The sequence below is a fragment of the Manis pentadactyla genome, chromosome 1 (genome assembly GCF_030020395.1).
Source record: "Manis pentadactyla isolate mManPen7 chromosome 1, mManPen7.hap1, whole genome shotgun sequence".
Taxonomy (NCBI): Eukaryota; Metazoa; Chordata; class Mammalia; order Pholidota; family Manidae; genus Manis; species Manis pentadactyla.
Window position 1 is genome coordinate 70,976,526 of NC_080019.1, and position 13,928 is coordinate 70,990,453.

The 13,928-nt window shown below is 34.0% G+C and overlaps 1 protein-coding gene across 1 annotated transcript in view; it reads left to right on the forward strand.

The window, feature by feature from the left end:
* Positions 1-13,928, forward strand: part of XRN1 (5'-3' exoribonuclease 1) — a 177,551-nt gene that overhangs the window by 13,075 nt on the left and 150,548 nt on the right. The window contains 8 exon segments of the mRNA XM_057498318.1: positions 41-151; positions 1,366-1,448; positions 5,578-5,665; positions 5,748-5,916; positions 6,659-6,726; positions 7,018-7,155; positions 8,901-8,961; positions 9,172-9,277. Coding sequence (XP_057354301.1) covers positions 41-151; positions 1,366-1,448; positions 5,578-5,665; positions 5,748-5,916; positions 6,659-6,726; positions 7,018-7,155; positions 8,901-8,961; positions 9,172-9,277 — 824 coding nt within the window.

The following is a 13,928-nucleotide window of genomic DNA, read 5'->3' on the forward strand; positions in this document are numbered from 1 at the left end:
ATACCATGTTACCACATTTTTTTAAAAACATTATATTTAGACTCCCGGAGAAGGAGAGCATAAAATCATGGAATTTATCAGATCCGAGAAAGCAAAACCAGATCATGATCCAAACACCAGACACTGTCTTTATGGTTTAGATGCTGACTTGGTAGGTATAATGTTTATTGTTATTATAACCTTATGCCATGTAGCTAAATGTATCAGAGACTTAGTCTTACATAAGAAGCTCTTTGGCTGTGGAAACAAATACTAGAGACATAGTAATGATTGCTACTTCTGCCATTACCCATTTTGTAATGACTGGAAACATGAGCTCTTTTACCATGGTTTATGGTAAACAGGTCTCTATAGTTAGTGTTCCCAACTGAGTGATGCTACTGGTATGAAATCTCTGCTGAGGTAAGCTAGAGGGCCCTTTTTACTCTAATATTTAATACATGACTTTTAATACCACCTGATCTTTTAACTCCATGACCCAAATAACTTTATTTGCATTTTTGTTTTAACTTTTTATTACTGAAAATGTTAAACAAAGTAAAAAAGATAGTAATGAATTTCCTTTTGTCCTTTATTCACCTTAAATAATTTTCAACTCCTATCCCTATCTGTTTCCTTTCTCCTACTCCCCTGGATTCTTAAAGCATTATCTCAGACATTGTATCATTACATCTATAAATATTTCATAATGTTTCTCTAAAGGGAAAGGGTTGTTTTAAAAAATAACTACATAAAAAATTAATTATCACTATTTAATATATAAATAGCCACTTATTATTGTCATATCCCTGGATTGCTTCATAAATGTTTCATTTTGTTTTGTTTGAATCAGGATTGAAATAAAATAAACATTATGCACTGTAATTGATTAATATGTCTCACTAGACTATTTGACTTACTTTGGAGATTAGAATACTATGTAAGAAAATTAATTGAAAGTGTCCTTTTCCAGTTTTTTTCTGAGTTTTCACATATTAGAGGTATCCTGGCCTCCAGTAGAGTCCTATATTCTTCTGTCATGGAAAAGCTGCTGCTTTTAATTTCTTACCCCTTCCCTCATTGCAAATGGAAAGGTGTGAAAACCAAAACAAGGTTTTGGGGATTTGGGAGGAGGAGGGAGGGAGGCAGAGTGGCAGATACAAAGGTCATGTAAGTCTAAGGTAAATGTTTTTTTCTTTACCCTATTTGTAACCTGTAAATGGATCATATTTTGATATTTTGATGTTTAATGTGCTAATAAATTTTGTTTTCTTTAAATAAACATGTTCTCCTCTATATAAAAATGTTTTTTATTTGATAGCTTTTGTGAACCTGATACTATAAAAAAAGAAAGAATAGAAACATTTCTTAATCATTTTTCAACAGATTATGCTTGGATTAACAAGTCATGAGGCACATTTCTCTCTTTTAAGAGAAGAGGTTCGGTTTGGTGGTAAAAAGACACAAAGGTAAATCATACCGCACAGGTTTCAAGAAAAAACAGAAATTAAATTAGGAATAGTAATCCCTTAAAGACATATGTTCCATAAATATTCTCATCCATTCTATGACCTGTCTTTTCACTTCATTAATAGTGTCATTTGATGCACAGAATTTTTAATTGTGATAAAGTCCAATCTCTATTTTTTCTTTTGTTGTCTGTATTTTTAGTATAATATCCAAGAAATCATTGCCAAGTCCAGTGTCATAAAGCTTTTTTTTTTTTCCATTTTATTCTAAGAGTTTTATATTTTTAGCTCTTACTTTTAGATCTTTGGTCCAGGTTAGTTAATTTTTATTATATGGTATAAGGTAAGTGTCCACTTTATGCTTTTGCAGATGAATATCCAGTTTCCTCAATACCTTTTGTTGCAAAGACTGCCTTTACCCTATTGAATAGTCTAGCACCCTCGTCAAAAATCACTTGACCCTATATGCAAAGGTTTATTTCTGAGCTGTTTATTCTGTTCCATTGGTCTATATGTCAGCCTTTATGCCAGTACCACTGTATTTTGATTACTGCAGCTTTGTAGTAATTTCTGAAATCAGCAAGGGTGAGACCTCCAATTTTGTTCTTCTTTTTCAAGATTGTTCTGGCTATTCACTGTCTCCCGAGATTAATAATTTTTAGGACAGATTTTTTTTCTTTTGTGAAAAAAATCTTTGGGATTTTGATAGGGATGGCATTGGATCTGTTAATCCCTTTGGGTAGTATTTACACCTTGATAAAAATCTTCTAATCCATTAACATGGCATGACTTTCCACCTATTTATGTATTCTTTAATTTCTTCCAGCAATATTTTGTAGTTTCAGTGAACACGTCTTTTGCCTCCTTTTTTCCCTCATTTTTTTGCTTTTATTAATTTTTTTAATTGAAGTATCATTGATATTCAATCTTATATTGGTTTCAAGTATACAACACAGTGGCTTAACAGTTGCCTATATTATTAAATCCTCACTCCCTCTAGTGTGGTTACTATCTACCAACATAGAAAGATGTAGCAGAATCATTGGCTGTATTCTCCATGTTGTACTACTATCCCCAGTGACCAGTTTATATTATGATTGAGAAGTTTTGTGCACCTCTATCCCTCTCATACTGTCCGCTGACCCACCCCAACCCCTCCCCTATGGTAACCACCAGGCACTTTTCAGGTTGTATGTGTCTACTGCTATTTTGTTCATTTTGTTTTGCTTCCTTTTTAGAGTCTTCAAATAAGTGAAATCATATAGTATCTGTCTTTCTCTTCCTGGCTTACTTCACTTAACATAATACCTCTAGGTCCATCCGTGTTGTCCCAAATGACAGAATTTCTTTCTTTTTTTAATGTCTGAATAATATTTCATTGTGTATATGTACCACATCTTCTTTATCCATTCATCTATTGGACACTTAGGTTGCTTCCATGACTTGGCTTTTGTAAATAATGTATCAGTAAACATAGGGGTGCATATATCTTCAAATCAGGGATTTTGTTTCCTTCAGGTAAATTCCTAGAAGTGGAATTACTGGGTTATATTTGTATTTTTAGTTTTTTGAGGAACCTCCATACTGCTTTCCATAGTGGCTGCACCAGTTTACATTCCCACCAACAGTGTAGAAGAGTTACCTTTTTTCCACATCCTTGCCAACGCTTCTTAGTTTTTGTCTTTTGGATAGCCATTCTAACTGGTGTGAGGTAATATCTCACTATGGTTTTAATTTGTATTTCCCTGACAACCAGCAATGTGGAGCATCTTTTCATATAGCTGTTGTCCATATGTATGTCTTCTTTGGAAAAATATATGTTTAGGTTCCCTGCCCATATCTTAATCAGGTTATTTGTTTTCTTGGCATTGAGGCATTATGAGTTCTTTAGACATTTTGGATGTTAACCCCTTATCCGATAAATTGTTTAAGAATATATTCTTCCATACTGTAGGTTACCTTTTTATTCTGATGGTGTCTTTTGCTGTACAGAAGCTTTTTAGTTTGATGTAGTCCCACCTGTTCATTTTTTATTTTGTTTCCCTGCCTGAGGAGATGTGTCCAAGAAAAAACTGCTCAAGAGGCTTTTGCCTTTTTTCCTCTTAAGAGTTTTAGGGTTTGATGTCTTATATTCAGGTCTTTGATCCATTTTGAGTTTACTTTTGTATATGGAGTTAGACAATAATCCAATCATTCTCTTGCATGTAGCTGTCCAGTTTTCCCAACACCAGTAGTTGAAGAGGCTGTCTTTTCCCCATTGAATATCCATGGCTCCTTTGTTGTTCATTAATTGACCATATATGTATGGGTTTATATCTGGACTGTCTGTTCTGTTCCATTGATCGGTTGGTCTCTTCTGTGCCAGTATCATGCTGTTTTGATTACAAAAATTTGTTTTTTAATAGAGTCACTATGCTGTACATTACATCCACTGGATTTGTTTATTTTGTAACTGAAAGTTTGTGCCTTTTGACCACCTTCACCAATTTTGCTGATATCCTGCTCCCACTCTCTGAGAATCATCAATCTGTTCTTTATGAGTTCAGTTTTTGGCCTTTGGTTTTTTTTCATTTGCCTCCTTGGTTAAGTTTATTCCTAAGTATTTTATTCTTTTGGATGGTACTATAAATGGAATGGTTTCTTAATTTCGTTTTTGGATTTTTGCTGATGTGTAGAAACACAAGTGATTTTTGTGTATTGATCTGGTACCCTGAAGCTATGCTAAATTCATTTTTTAGGTTTTGTAGCTTATTTGTGGAGTCTGTGGGACTTTCTATATAGATAATCATGCCATCTGTAAATGGAGATAGTTTTACTCTTTCTTTTCCAATTTGGTTGCCTTTTATTTATTTTCCTGCTTAACTGCCCTGGCTAGGACTTAACAGTATAATGTTGAATAGCTGTGGTGAAAACAGGGATCCTTGTCTTGTTTCTAATCTTAGAAGAAAAGCTTCCATTTTTCACCATTGAGTATATTAGCTGTGGGTTTTTCATAAATTCTTTTTATTATATTAAGGAAGTTCCTTTCTATTCCAATTTTGTTGAGTATTTCCATCATGAAAGTTTGTGAATGTTGACAAATGCTTTTTTTGCTAAATGATTGTGTGGTATTTTTTCCTTTATTTATGTGGTATATTACATTGATATATTATGTTGAACCATCAAATTCCTGGGATAAATCCCACTTGCTCATGGTGTGTAATCCTTTCAAAATGCTATTGTCAGTTTATATTCTTATGTGTACTTAAATTTGGGGTTGTCTTTCCAATGGGTTCCAGCCCCAGGCAAGTTCACTATGGATTCAGTGAGACTGAAAAATGACAGTGGAACGTTCTTGGGGTGAAAAGGTTTATACCCAACTTTATTCCCACAGTGGCAGGTCAGTCACTAGAATCCCATGCACTCATAACGATTCTGCATGCAACAAGCCGGTCTCTCTCTGGGCCTCTCTGCCCCTGCAGTCATCTCAGTCTCTGTCCTGGGTGCTGCCACCACTCCTGCCTCTGCTCTCCTGCAGGCTTTCAGCCCTGCGGTCGTGCAGCTGTGTCATGTCACTTAGAGCACTGGGCAGAGCTCTTTATATGGAGTCCATGGTAATGTATTGCCCACACGTGTGTAGTGAGCTAGACGACCAGGGCCAGGTGAGAATCCTGGCCATAAGAACCTTCACTTTATCCACAGGATGTAATACGGCCAACAGCCAAGAATATAGACCCTTATACCACCTAGGGAAAGATGAGAGGAAGAATTGATAGTGTTTCACCATGGAAGTCTTGGACTATACTTCAGTAGACATAAAAATATATACTCATTAGTATGCTTTATGCTGGTAGCCAGCCTTAAATGGGCTAGACCCAACTGGTTTCTTACATCTGTGATGTATTACTTAGGCTTTTTAAATTCTGAGATCCTTCTACAGAAAGCATGATATAAACCAATTATTTTGAACCTTATATTTATTATTTTATAATAGTAGTTATATTTTTACCTCTATAGTACTGTGCAGCTTTCATATAAATTATATGCCTTGGAATTACTTATCTTCTAATGATAAGTTCTGTTTTAAGCTTGCTACATTTTAAAACTTGAACCTTAAAAATATAATTAACTCTGTACTGATTATCTACAGGGTATGTGCACCAGAAGAAACCACATTTCACCTCCTACACTTATCCTTAATGAGAGAGTATATTGACTATGAGTTTTCAGTATTAAAAGTAAGTATTGATATAACTGTGGACTAAAGATATGTATGCAGAAATTTTCATACAACTTAACTTTTTTTCTGTTTTGCTATAGGACGAGATCACATTTAAATATGATATTGAAAGGGTAATAGATGATTGGATTTTGATGGGATTTCTTGTTGGTAATGATTTTATCCCTCATCTACCTCATTTACATATTAACCATGATGCACTGCCTCTTCTTTATGGAACATATATTACCATCCTACCAGAACTTGGGGGTAAGAAAAGTTTATTATTCATTTAAGGCTACTTTAATTTAGCACTCAACTAAACCTGAAAATGTTATTAGATCATTGCATGCGCAATTAAGTTGGAAAAAACTGTTGTTTCATTTGGTTTAAGACACCAAGCTCTGAGGTTCTAATTTTCAGTGGTTCACAAGCAAAGAAAATGATGAGTGTTAAGCAGCCTCCTGATTTATTGTTACCTAACTAATCTCCACCTTTAATTGCTTAACAAAACCAGCAGAAGATTTTGGTTTCACTTAGCTCCTTTCATATTTAAGCATAGAAATTCAATTTGTTTCTGAATGGATAAGCATCAGAGTATTTAATATGAAGGAAAGGTTTTTCAATTAAAATGGGAAATTAACAAACAATGGTGGATGCTGAATAAAATAGGCAGCAGAGTAGCAAGAATTGGTCCTTTACTTCTCGAGTTAATATATCAAATGAATGATCTCAGTAGACTCTGGAATATATTTAATTTGAATGTTGGAGAAGTAGGAGAATTATTTTAATATGAACCTGGAATTTTTTGTATTTTGCTTCATTTCTTACATATTCCATATCATAGTAACATCAAGGTCATAGAAACTAGGACCAGTTTTAAGGCCCCGCACTGAGTGTTTTTTCTTTATTAGTAGAATGTCAACATTCAACATTTTGTAAAAAGAATTTTATAGAATTGCTGAGAAAACATGTCAGTTTTCAGTACAAATTTAGATTCTGTTCCTTTTAGGTTACATTAATGAAAGTGGGCATCTTAACTTACCTCGATTTGAGAAATACCTTGTGAAACTATCAGATGTAAGTAATTAGAAGTTTTTGTTTTCTTGTTCCAGGGTAGCTATAAATGGCCAGAAACTAACTATGTAATACCAGAAGAAAAACTTTGTAATCTTACTCCATTTGGTCATTTTTTATTTTTATTTGATTTTTATTTTTAATTTTCAGAGTAGTAGATGAGGTACCCATGTGCATAAAAAAGTAACTTTCTCTGATTTCCTATGCCCCAGAAGTAGTCACTGTTAAAAGTTTGGTTTGTTTCTTCCATACATACTTAATTATTTTTAAATGAATTTAAATGCTTCTGTACAGTTTGATCGAGAGCACTTCAGTGAAGTTTTTGTGGACCTAAAGTGGTTTGAAAGCAAAGTCGGTAATAAGTACCTCAATGAAGCAGCAGGTATTGCAGCAGAAGAAGCCAAGAACTACAAGGAAAAGAAAAAGTCAAAGGTGTCCATATTTTTCTGTGTCCTTTCATTTTTTTAGCTGTAAGTGTAAAACTGATAATCCTTTTCTCATTTCCCCTCTTACAATTTTGGGGTAGCCTCATTTAATTTTCATTTATTTGTTTCCTCTATGGGCATTTAAAAAATTGTTTTTTTCTCTTTTTCTCTGTTATATCCTATCATTTAAATCTGATCTTTAAACATTAATTTCTTTTTTTTTCCTTGAAGAACATTGTGTTTCTTTACTCTTCCATTCTGTTAATAAGTATAGAAAACTTTCTAAATGTAACAGCCCAGAAAATTAGTTATCTTTCTAAAAGTGGGGATATTTGGGTAGCATTTAATGTTACAAGACATTAACTAGTGATTTTTCTCCAGAAATAATTTGCCTATAAAACCATGTATAAAATATAGCAATAGACTAGGTTAAGAGTAACTAATAACACAATATCTAGTAAATATTAGGTGCTCAATAAAAGAATCTGTTAGAATATGTTAGTGTTCTGTAAAAACATCTCTAATAACCTCTAAAGAATATCTTATATATGTTAGCATGGAAAATACACCTCTACTGAAATTTTCCTCAACCTATCTGTAATTATTAGATGCTGGTGAAATTAATGCATTTCCTGTGCTGTCCTTGCTGTACTGATTCTATTTAGGTTCAAGCCTAATAACTCTTGCCCCTAGAAGGGCAGTTGTCCTAATTTTCTCTAGCAGAGTTCTAAATGCTCAGCTTTTCCTCAGAGGAACTTAGCAACAATCAGTCTGCATTCTATGCTGTGCCTTTTCTCTTAAGAAAACAGGCTCTGCAACTTTTGAGGACCTGTACTCACAAAAGTTAGAAATTAATAATCCCTGGCTCTGCCCACCTCAGCTCAGTTTACGTTAAGCTTCACAAGTCTTCTAAACTTCTATGGTTAACATTAGAGACTCTGGTAAAATGAGAGGAGCTGGGGGAATAGCCCAGGTACAGGAAGTTGGCAGAGGCCCTAGTTTGGATGAAGTAAAGGAAATGGGAATAGGAAGTAGGAAGAACTACTAAGAGTCACTGGCAACAGATAGGCAGGCAGACAATAGGGGAGAGAAAGGATGAGATCACAAGGGAGAAAAAAACAGATGGGCAAGATATGAAAGATGAAGGATGGAAGAACTATAGAAAAACAAATGAGTTGCATGGAAAAAAAATTTAGAAGTGGAGGATAAATAATGGAATTATAAGAATAATGGGATCTGGAGATACAGAAAGTAGGTACTGTTTTTAATCATTGGATTCACTCATAAACAGAAAGTATTATTAATAGTAGTCTAGAATTTGACATAAAAATGTTGAAGTTGATAAATTATAAAAGGATTTGATATTGTGTACTTTCCTCTAATAAATGAAATATTCTTGGTGTTTTTTTATTGGAGCACATATACAATTAAATATATTTCTCTTTTATATTGGTGAGAATACTTATGATATATTAAAATATTTAAAAATAAGAATTACCTATTACATATTTTTCAGAGTACTAAGTTCTATATATAAAAATATAGCTTTATAAAACAAATACATAAAACCAAAAACATTTACACCATGTTTGAGGATTAGTGTTTTTTTTGAGGATTAGTTTTAAAAAAACTTTTATAGTATGTCACTTAAGGATCATTAAGTTATTTTTAGTAGTTTCTAAATCTCGTTTAAACATCTCACTTTGAAATATATCTTGCCATTAATTTTACATTGATTTATAATTTTTATAGGGCCAGGAAAATTCCTTATGTTGGGCTGCTTTAGACAAAAATGAAGTGGTCAATTCTAAGGGTGAGTACAAACTATGTTTTTTAATGTATGCTATTTTTTTGACAAAATAGGTTTTATATCTTTGTTAGTACTGAATCAGTAATATTGGATGGAACAGATTTCTGTGATAGTTTATAAGCATCTGCCTTAATATATATTTATCAAGGCATTAGGTGGAAAAATAGAATATTCATAATTGTCAGCTATTGTCTTTCTGCCTTTTTTTTCCAGATAACTTAGAAGATGAGACTGAAGATGATGACCTATTTGAAACTGAGTTTAGACAATATAAAAGAACATATTACATGACAAAGATGGGAGTTGACTTAGTATCTGAGTACGTTTTTGCCAATGCTGTTTCTTTAAAATAGAAAAAATTAGATTTTTCAGTTCTTCAAAAGATATATTTCTTCAAAACTATAAATTTAATAGTTTAAAAGGTAGTGGGGAAAGAAGAATTTTTTGGTTTCATAAATTACTGTAGATCTTTGAATTTAGTATGGTTTTGGAGAAAGTGATATTGACTGGACATGTGTTACATTCTAATGATTAAAAAGCTCAAATAAAAAATGGTTAGCTTTTTGCTCCCCATCTTCTAAAGGTCACATCACATGTATCTCAAAAGTCACTTGGCTAATTGGCAGATTAATACCTACTCCAAAAGTTCCTTAAGAACTTGACTTCAACAGTTGTGGATTTCACACTTTTAAACTGCAGCCTGCAATATGAACTACATTTGTTCATATTTTATTTTAGTTAACACTTATAAATTGCTTACCAAGGGCCAGGTACTATTCTAAACATTTAAAAAATGCTGATTTAAATCTTTTTTTAAAATTCTGATATCATTGATATACAATCTTATGAAGGTTTTACATGAGCAACATTGTGGTTACTGCATTCACCCTTATTATCAAGTCCCCCCCCCAACCCCACTGCAGTCACTATCCATGTTTTACATGAGCAACATTGTGGTTACTGCATTCACCCTTATTATCAAGTCCCCCCCCACCCCACTGCAGTCACTATGCATCAGTGTAGTAAGACGCTATAGAGCCACTACTTGACTTCTCTGTGCTATACTTTCTTTCCTGTGAACCCCCTACATTATGTATGCTAATCATAATGCCCCTTAATCCCCTTCTCCCCCCCCTTACCACCCAGTCTCCCATACCTCTTCCCTTTGGAAACCACTAGGTCCCTTCTTGGAGTCTGTGAGTCTGCTGCTGTTTTGTTCTGTCAATTTTGCTTTGTTGTTATACTCTACAAATGAGTGAAATCATTTGATACTTGTCTTTCTCCACCTGGCTTATTTCACTGAGCATAATACCCTCTAGGTCCACCCCATGTTGTTGCAAATGGTAGGATTTGTTTTTACTTATGGCTGAAAAATATTCCATTGTGTATATTTACTACCTCTTCTTTATCCATTCAGCTACTGATGGACACTTAGGTTGATTCCGTATCTTGGCTATTGTGAATAGTGCTGTGATAAACATAGTGGTGCAGATGTCCTTTTCAGTCTGGATCTTGTTTTCTTTGGGTAAATTCCTGGGAGTTGAATTCCTGGGTCAGATGGTACTTCTATTTTTAGTTTTTTGCAGAACCTCCATATTGCTTTCCACAATGGTTGAACTAAATTACATTCCCACCAATAGTGTAAGAGGGTTCACTTTTCTCTGCACCCTTGCCAGTATTTGTTGTTTGTCTTTTGGATGTTGGTCATCCTAACTGGTGTGAGGTGATATCTCATTGTGGTTGTAATTTGCATTTCCCTGATAATTAGCCATGTAGAGCATTTTCATTGCCTGTTGGCCATCTGAATTTCTTCTTTGGAGAAATGTCTGTTCAGATCCTCTGCCTATATTTAATCAAGTTGTTTGCTTTTTGGGTGTTGAGGTATGAGTTCTTTATAAATTTTGGATGTTAACTGCTGTCAGATAAATTGTTAATGAATATATTCTCCCATATCATAGGATGCCTTTTTGTTCTACTGATGGTGTCCTTTGCTGTACAGAAGCTCTTTAGTTTGATGTAGTCCCATTTGTTCATTTTTGCTTTTGTTTCCCTTGCCCAACCAAGAACATGTGTTCAGGAAAAAGTTGCTCATGTTTATATGCAAGAGATTTTTGCCTATGTTTTCTTCTAAGAGTTTTATGGTTTCATGACTTACATTCAGGTCTTTGATCCATTTAGAGTTTACTTTTGTGTATGGGGTTTCATTCTCTTGCATGTAGCTGTCCAGTTTTGCCAACACCAGTTGTTGAAGAGGCTGTCATTTCCCCATTGTATGTCCATGGCTCCTTCATTGTATATATGACTATATATAATTGTATAATTGACTATATATGTTTGGGTTTGTATCTGGGCTCTATTCTATCCTCTGATCTATGGGTCTGTTCTTGTGCCAGTAACAAATTGTCTTGATTATTGTGGCTTTGTAGTAGAGTTTGAAGTTGGGGAATGTAATTCCCCCAGTTTTATTCTTCCTTTTCAGGATTACCTTGGCTATTCGGGGTCTTTTGTGGTTCTATATGAATTTTAGAACTACTTGTTGTAGTTTGTTGAAGAATGCTATTGGTATTTTGACAGGGATTGTATTGAATCTGTAGATTTCTTTTAGCAGGATGGCCATATTGACAATATTAGTTCTTCCTATCCATGAGCACAGGATGTATTTCCATTTATTGATATCTTCTTTAATTTCTCTCATGAGTGTCTTATAGTTCTCAGGGTACATGTCTTCTACCTCCTTGTTTAGATTAATTCCTAGGTATTTTATTCTTTTAGATGCAATTGTAAATGGAATTGTTTTCCTGATTTTGCTTTCTGCTAGTCCATCGTTAGTGTATATAGGAATGACACAGATTTCTGCATATTAATTTTGTATCCTGCAACTTTGCTGAATTCTGTTATTAGTTCTAGTAATTTTGGTGTGGATTCTTTAGGATTTTTTATGTACAATGTCATGTCATCTGCAAACAGTGACAGTTTGACTTCTTTCTTACCAATATGGATGCCTTTTATTTCTTTGTGTTGTCTGATTGCTGTGGCTAGGACCTCCAGTACTATGTTGAATAAAAGTGGGGAGAGTGGGCATTCTTGTCTTGTTCCTGATCTTAGAGGAAAAGCTTTCAGATTCTCGCTGGTAAGTATGATGTTGGCTGTGGGTTTGTCATATATGGCCTTTATTATGTTGAGGTACTTGCCCTCTATATCCATTTTGTTGAGAGTTTTTATCATGAATGGATGTTGAATTTTGTCAAATGCTTTTTCAGCATCTATGGATATGTGATTTTTGTCCTTTTTGTTGATGTGGTGTATGATGTTCATGGTTTTTGAATATTGTACCATCCTTGCATCCCCAGAATAAGTCCTATTTGATCATGATGGATGATCTTTTTTTGAATTCGGTTTGCTAATATTTTGTTGAGTACTTTCACACTTGTGTTCATCAGTGATATTCATCTGTATTTTTCTTTTTTTGTGGTGTCTTTGCCTTGTTTTGGTATTGATGCTGGCCTCATGGAATGAGTTTGGAAGTATTTCCTCCTTTTCTACTTTTTGGAAAATTTTAAGATGCGTATTAGGGCTTCTCTGAATGTTTGATAAAATTCAGTGTTTAAGCCATCTGCATCAGGACTTTTGTTCTTAGGTAGTTTCTTGATTACCAATTCAATTTCATTGCTGGTAATTGGTCTTCAGATTTTCTGTTTCTTCTTAGGTCAGTCTTAGAAGGTTGTATTTTTCTCAAAGTTGTTCATTTCTTTTAGATTATCCAGTTTGTTACCATATAATTTTTCATAGTGTTCTCTAATAATTCTTTGTATTTCTGTGGTATCCGTAGTGAGTTTGCCTTTCTAATTTCTGATTATATTTATGTGTGTAGACTCTCTTTTTTTTTTGATAAGTGTGGTTAGAGTGTTTATCTGTTTTGTTTATTTTTTCAAAGAACCAGCTCTTGGTTTCATTAATTCTTTCTATTGTTTTATTCTTCTCAATTTTATTTATTTCTGCTCTGATCTTTATTATGTCCCTCCTTCTACTGACTTTGGGCCTCATTTGCTCTTCTTTTTCTAGTTTCATTAAGTGTGAGTTTAGACTGTTCGTTTGGTATTGTTCTTCTTTCTTGAGGTAAGCCTGTATTGCAGTATACTTCCTTCTAAGAATGGCCTTTGATGCGTCCCACTGATTTTGGGGTGTTGTTTTCATTCATCTCCTTATATTTCTTGATCTGTGTTTTTTTAGGTCATTAATCCATTGATTATTTAGGAGCATGTTGTTAAGCCTCCATGTTTGTGGGCTTTTTTGTTTTCTTTGCATAACTTATTCCTAGTTTTATACCATTGTGATCTGAGAAGCTCATTGGTACAATTTCAATCCTTCTGAATTTACTGAGGCTCTTTTTGTGTCATAGTATTGATCTGTTCTGTAAAATGTTCCATGTGCACTTGAAAAGAATGTGTTTCCTGCTTCTTTTGGGTGGAGTGTTCTATAGATGTCTGATAGGTCCATCAATTCTAATGTGTTGTCCAATGCCTCTGTCTCCTTGCTTATTTTCTGTCCAGTTGATTTGTCCTTTGGAGTGAGTTGGTGTGTTGAAGTCTCCTAAAATGAATGCATTGCATTCTATTTCCCCCTTTAATTTTGTTGGTATTTGTTTCACATGTGTAGGTACTCCTATGTTGGGTGCATAGATATTTATGATGGTTAAATCCTCTTGTTGGATTGACCCCTTTATCATTATTTAATGTCCTTCTTTGTCTCTTGTGACTTTCTTTGTTTTGAAGTCTATTTTATCTGATACAAGTACTGCAACTCCTGCTTTTTTCTCCCTATTATTTGCATGAAATATCTTTTTCTATCCCTTCACTTTTAGTCTGTGTATGTCTTTGGGTTTGAATGAATCTCCTGTAGGCAGCATATTCATGAGTCTTGTTTTTATATCCATTCTATAACTCTATATCTTTTGGTTGGTGCATTCAGAT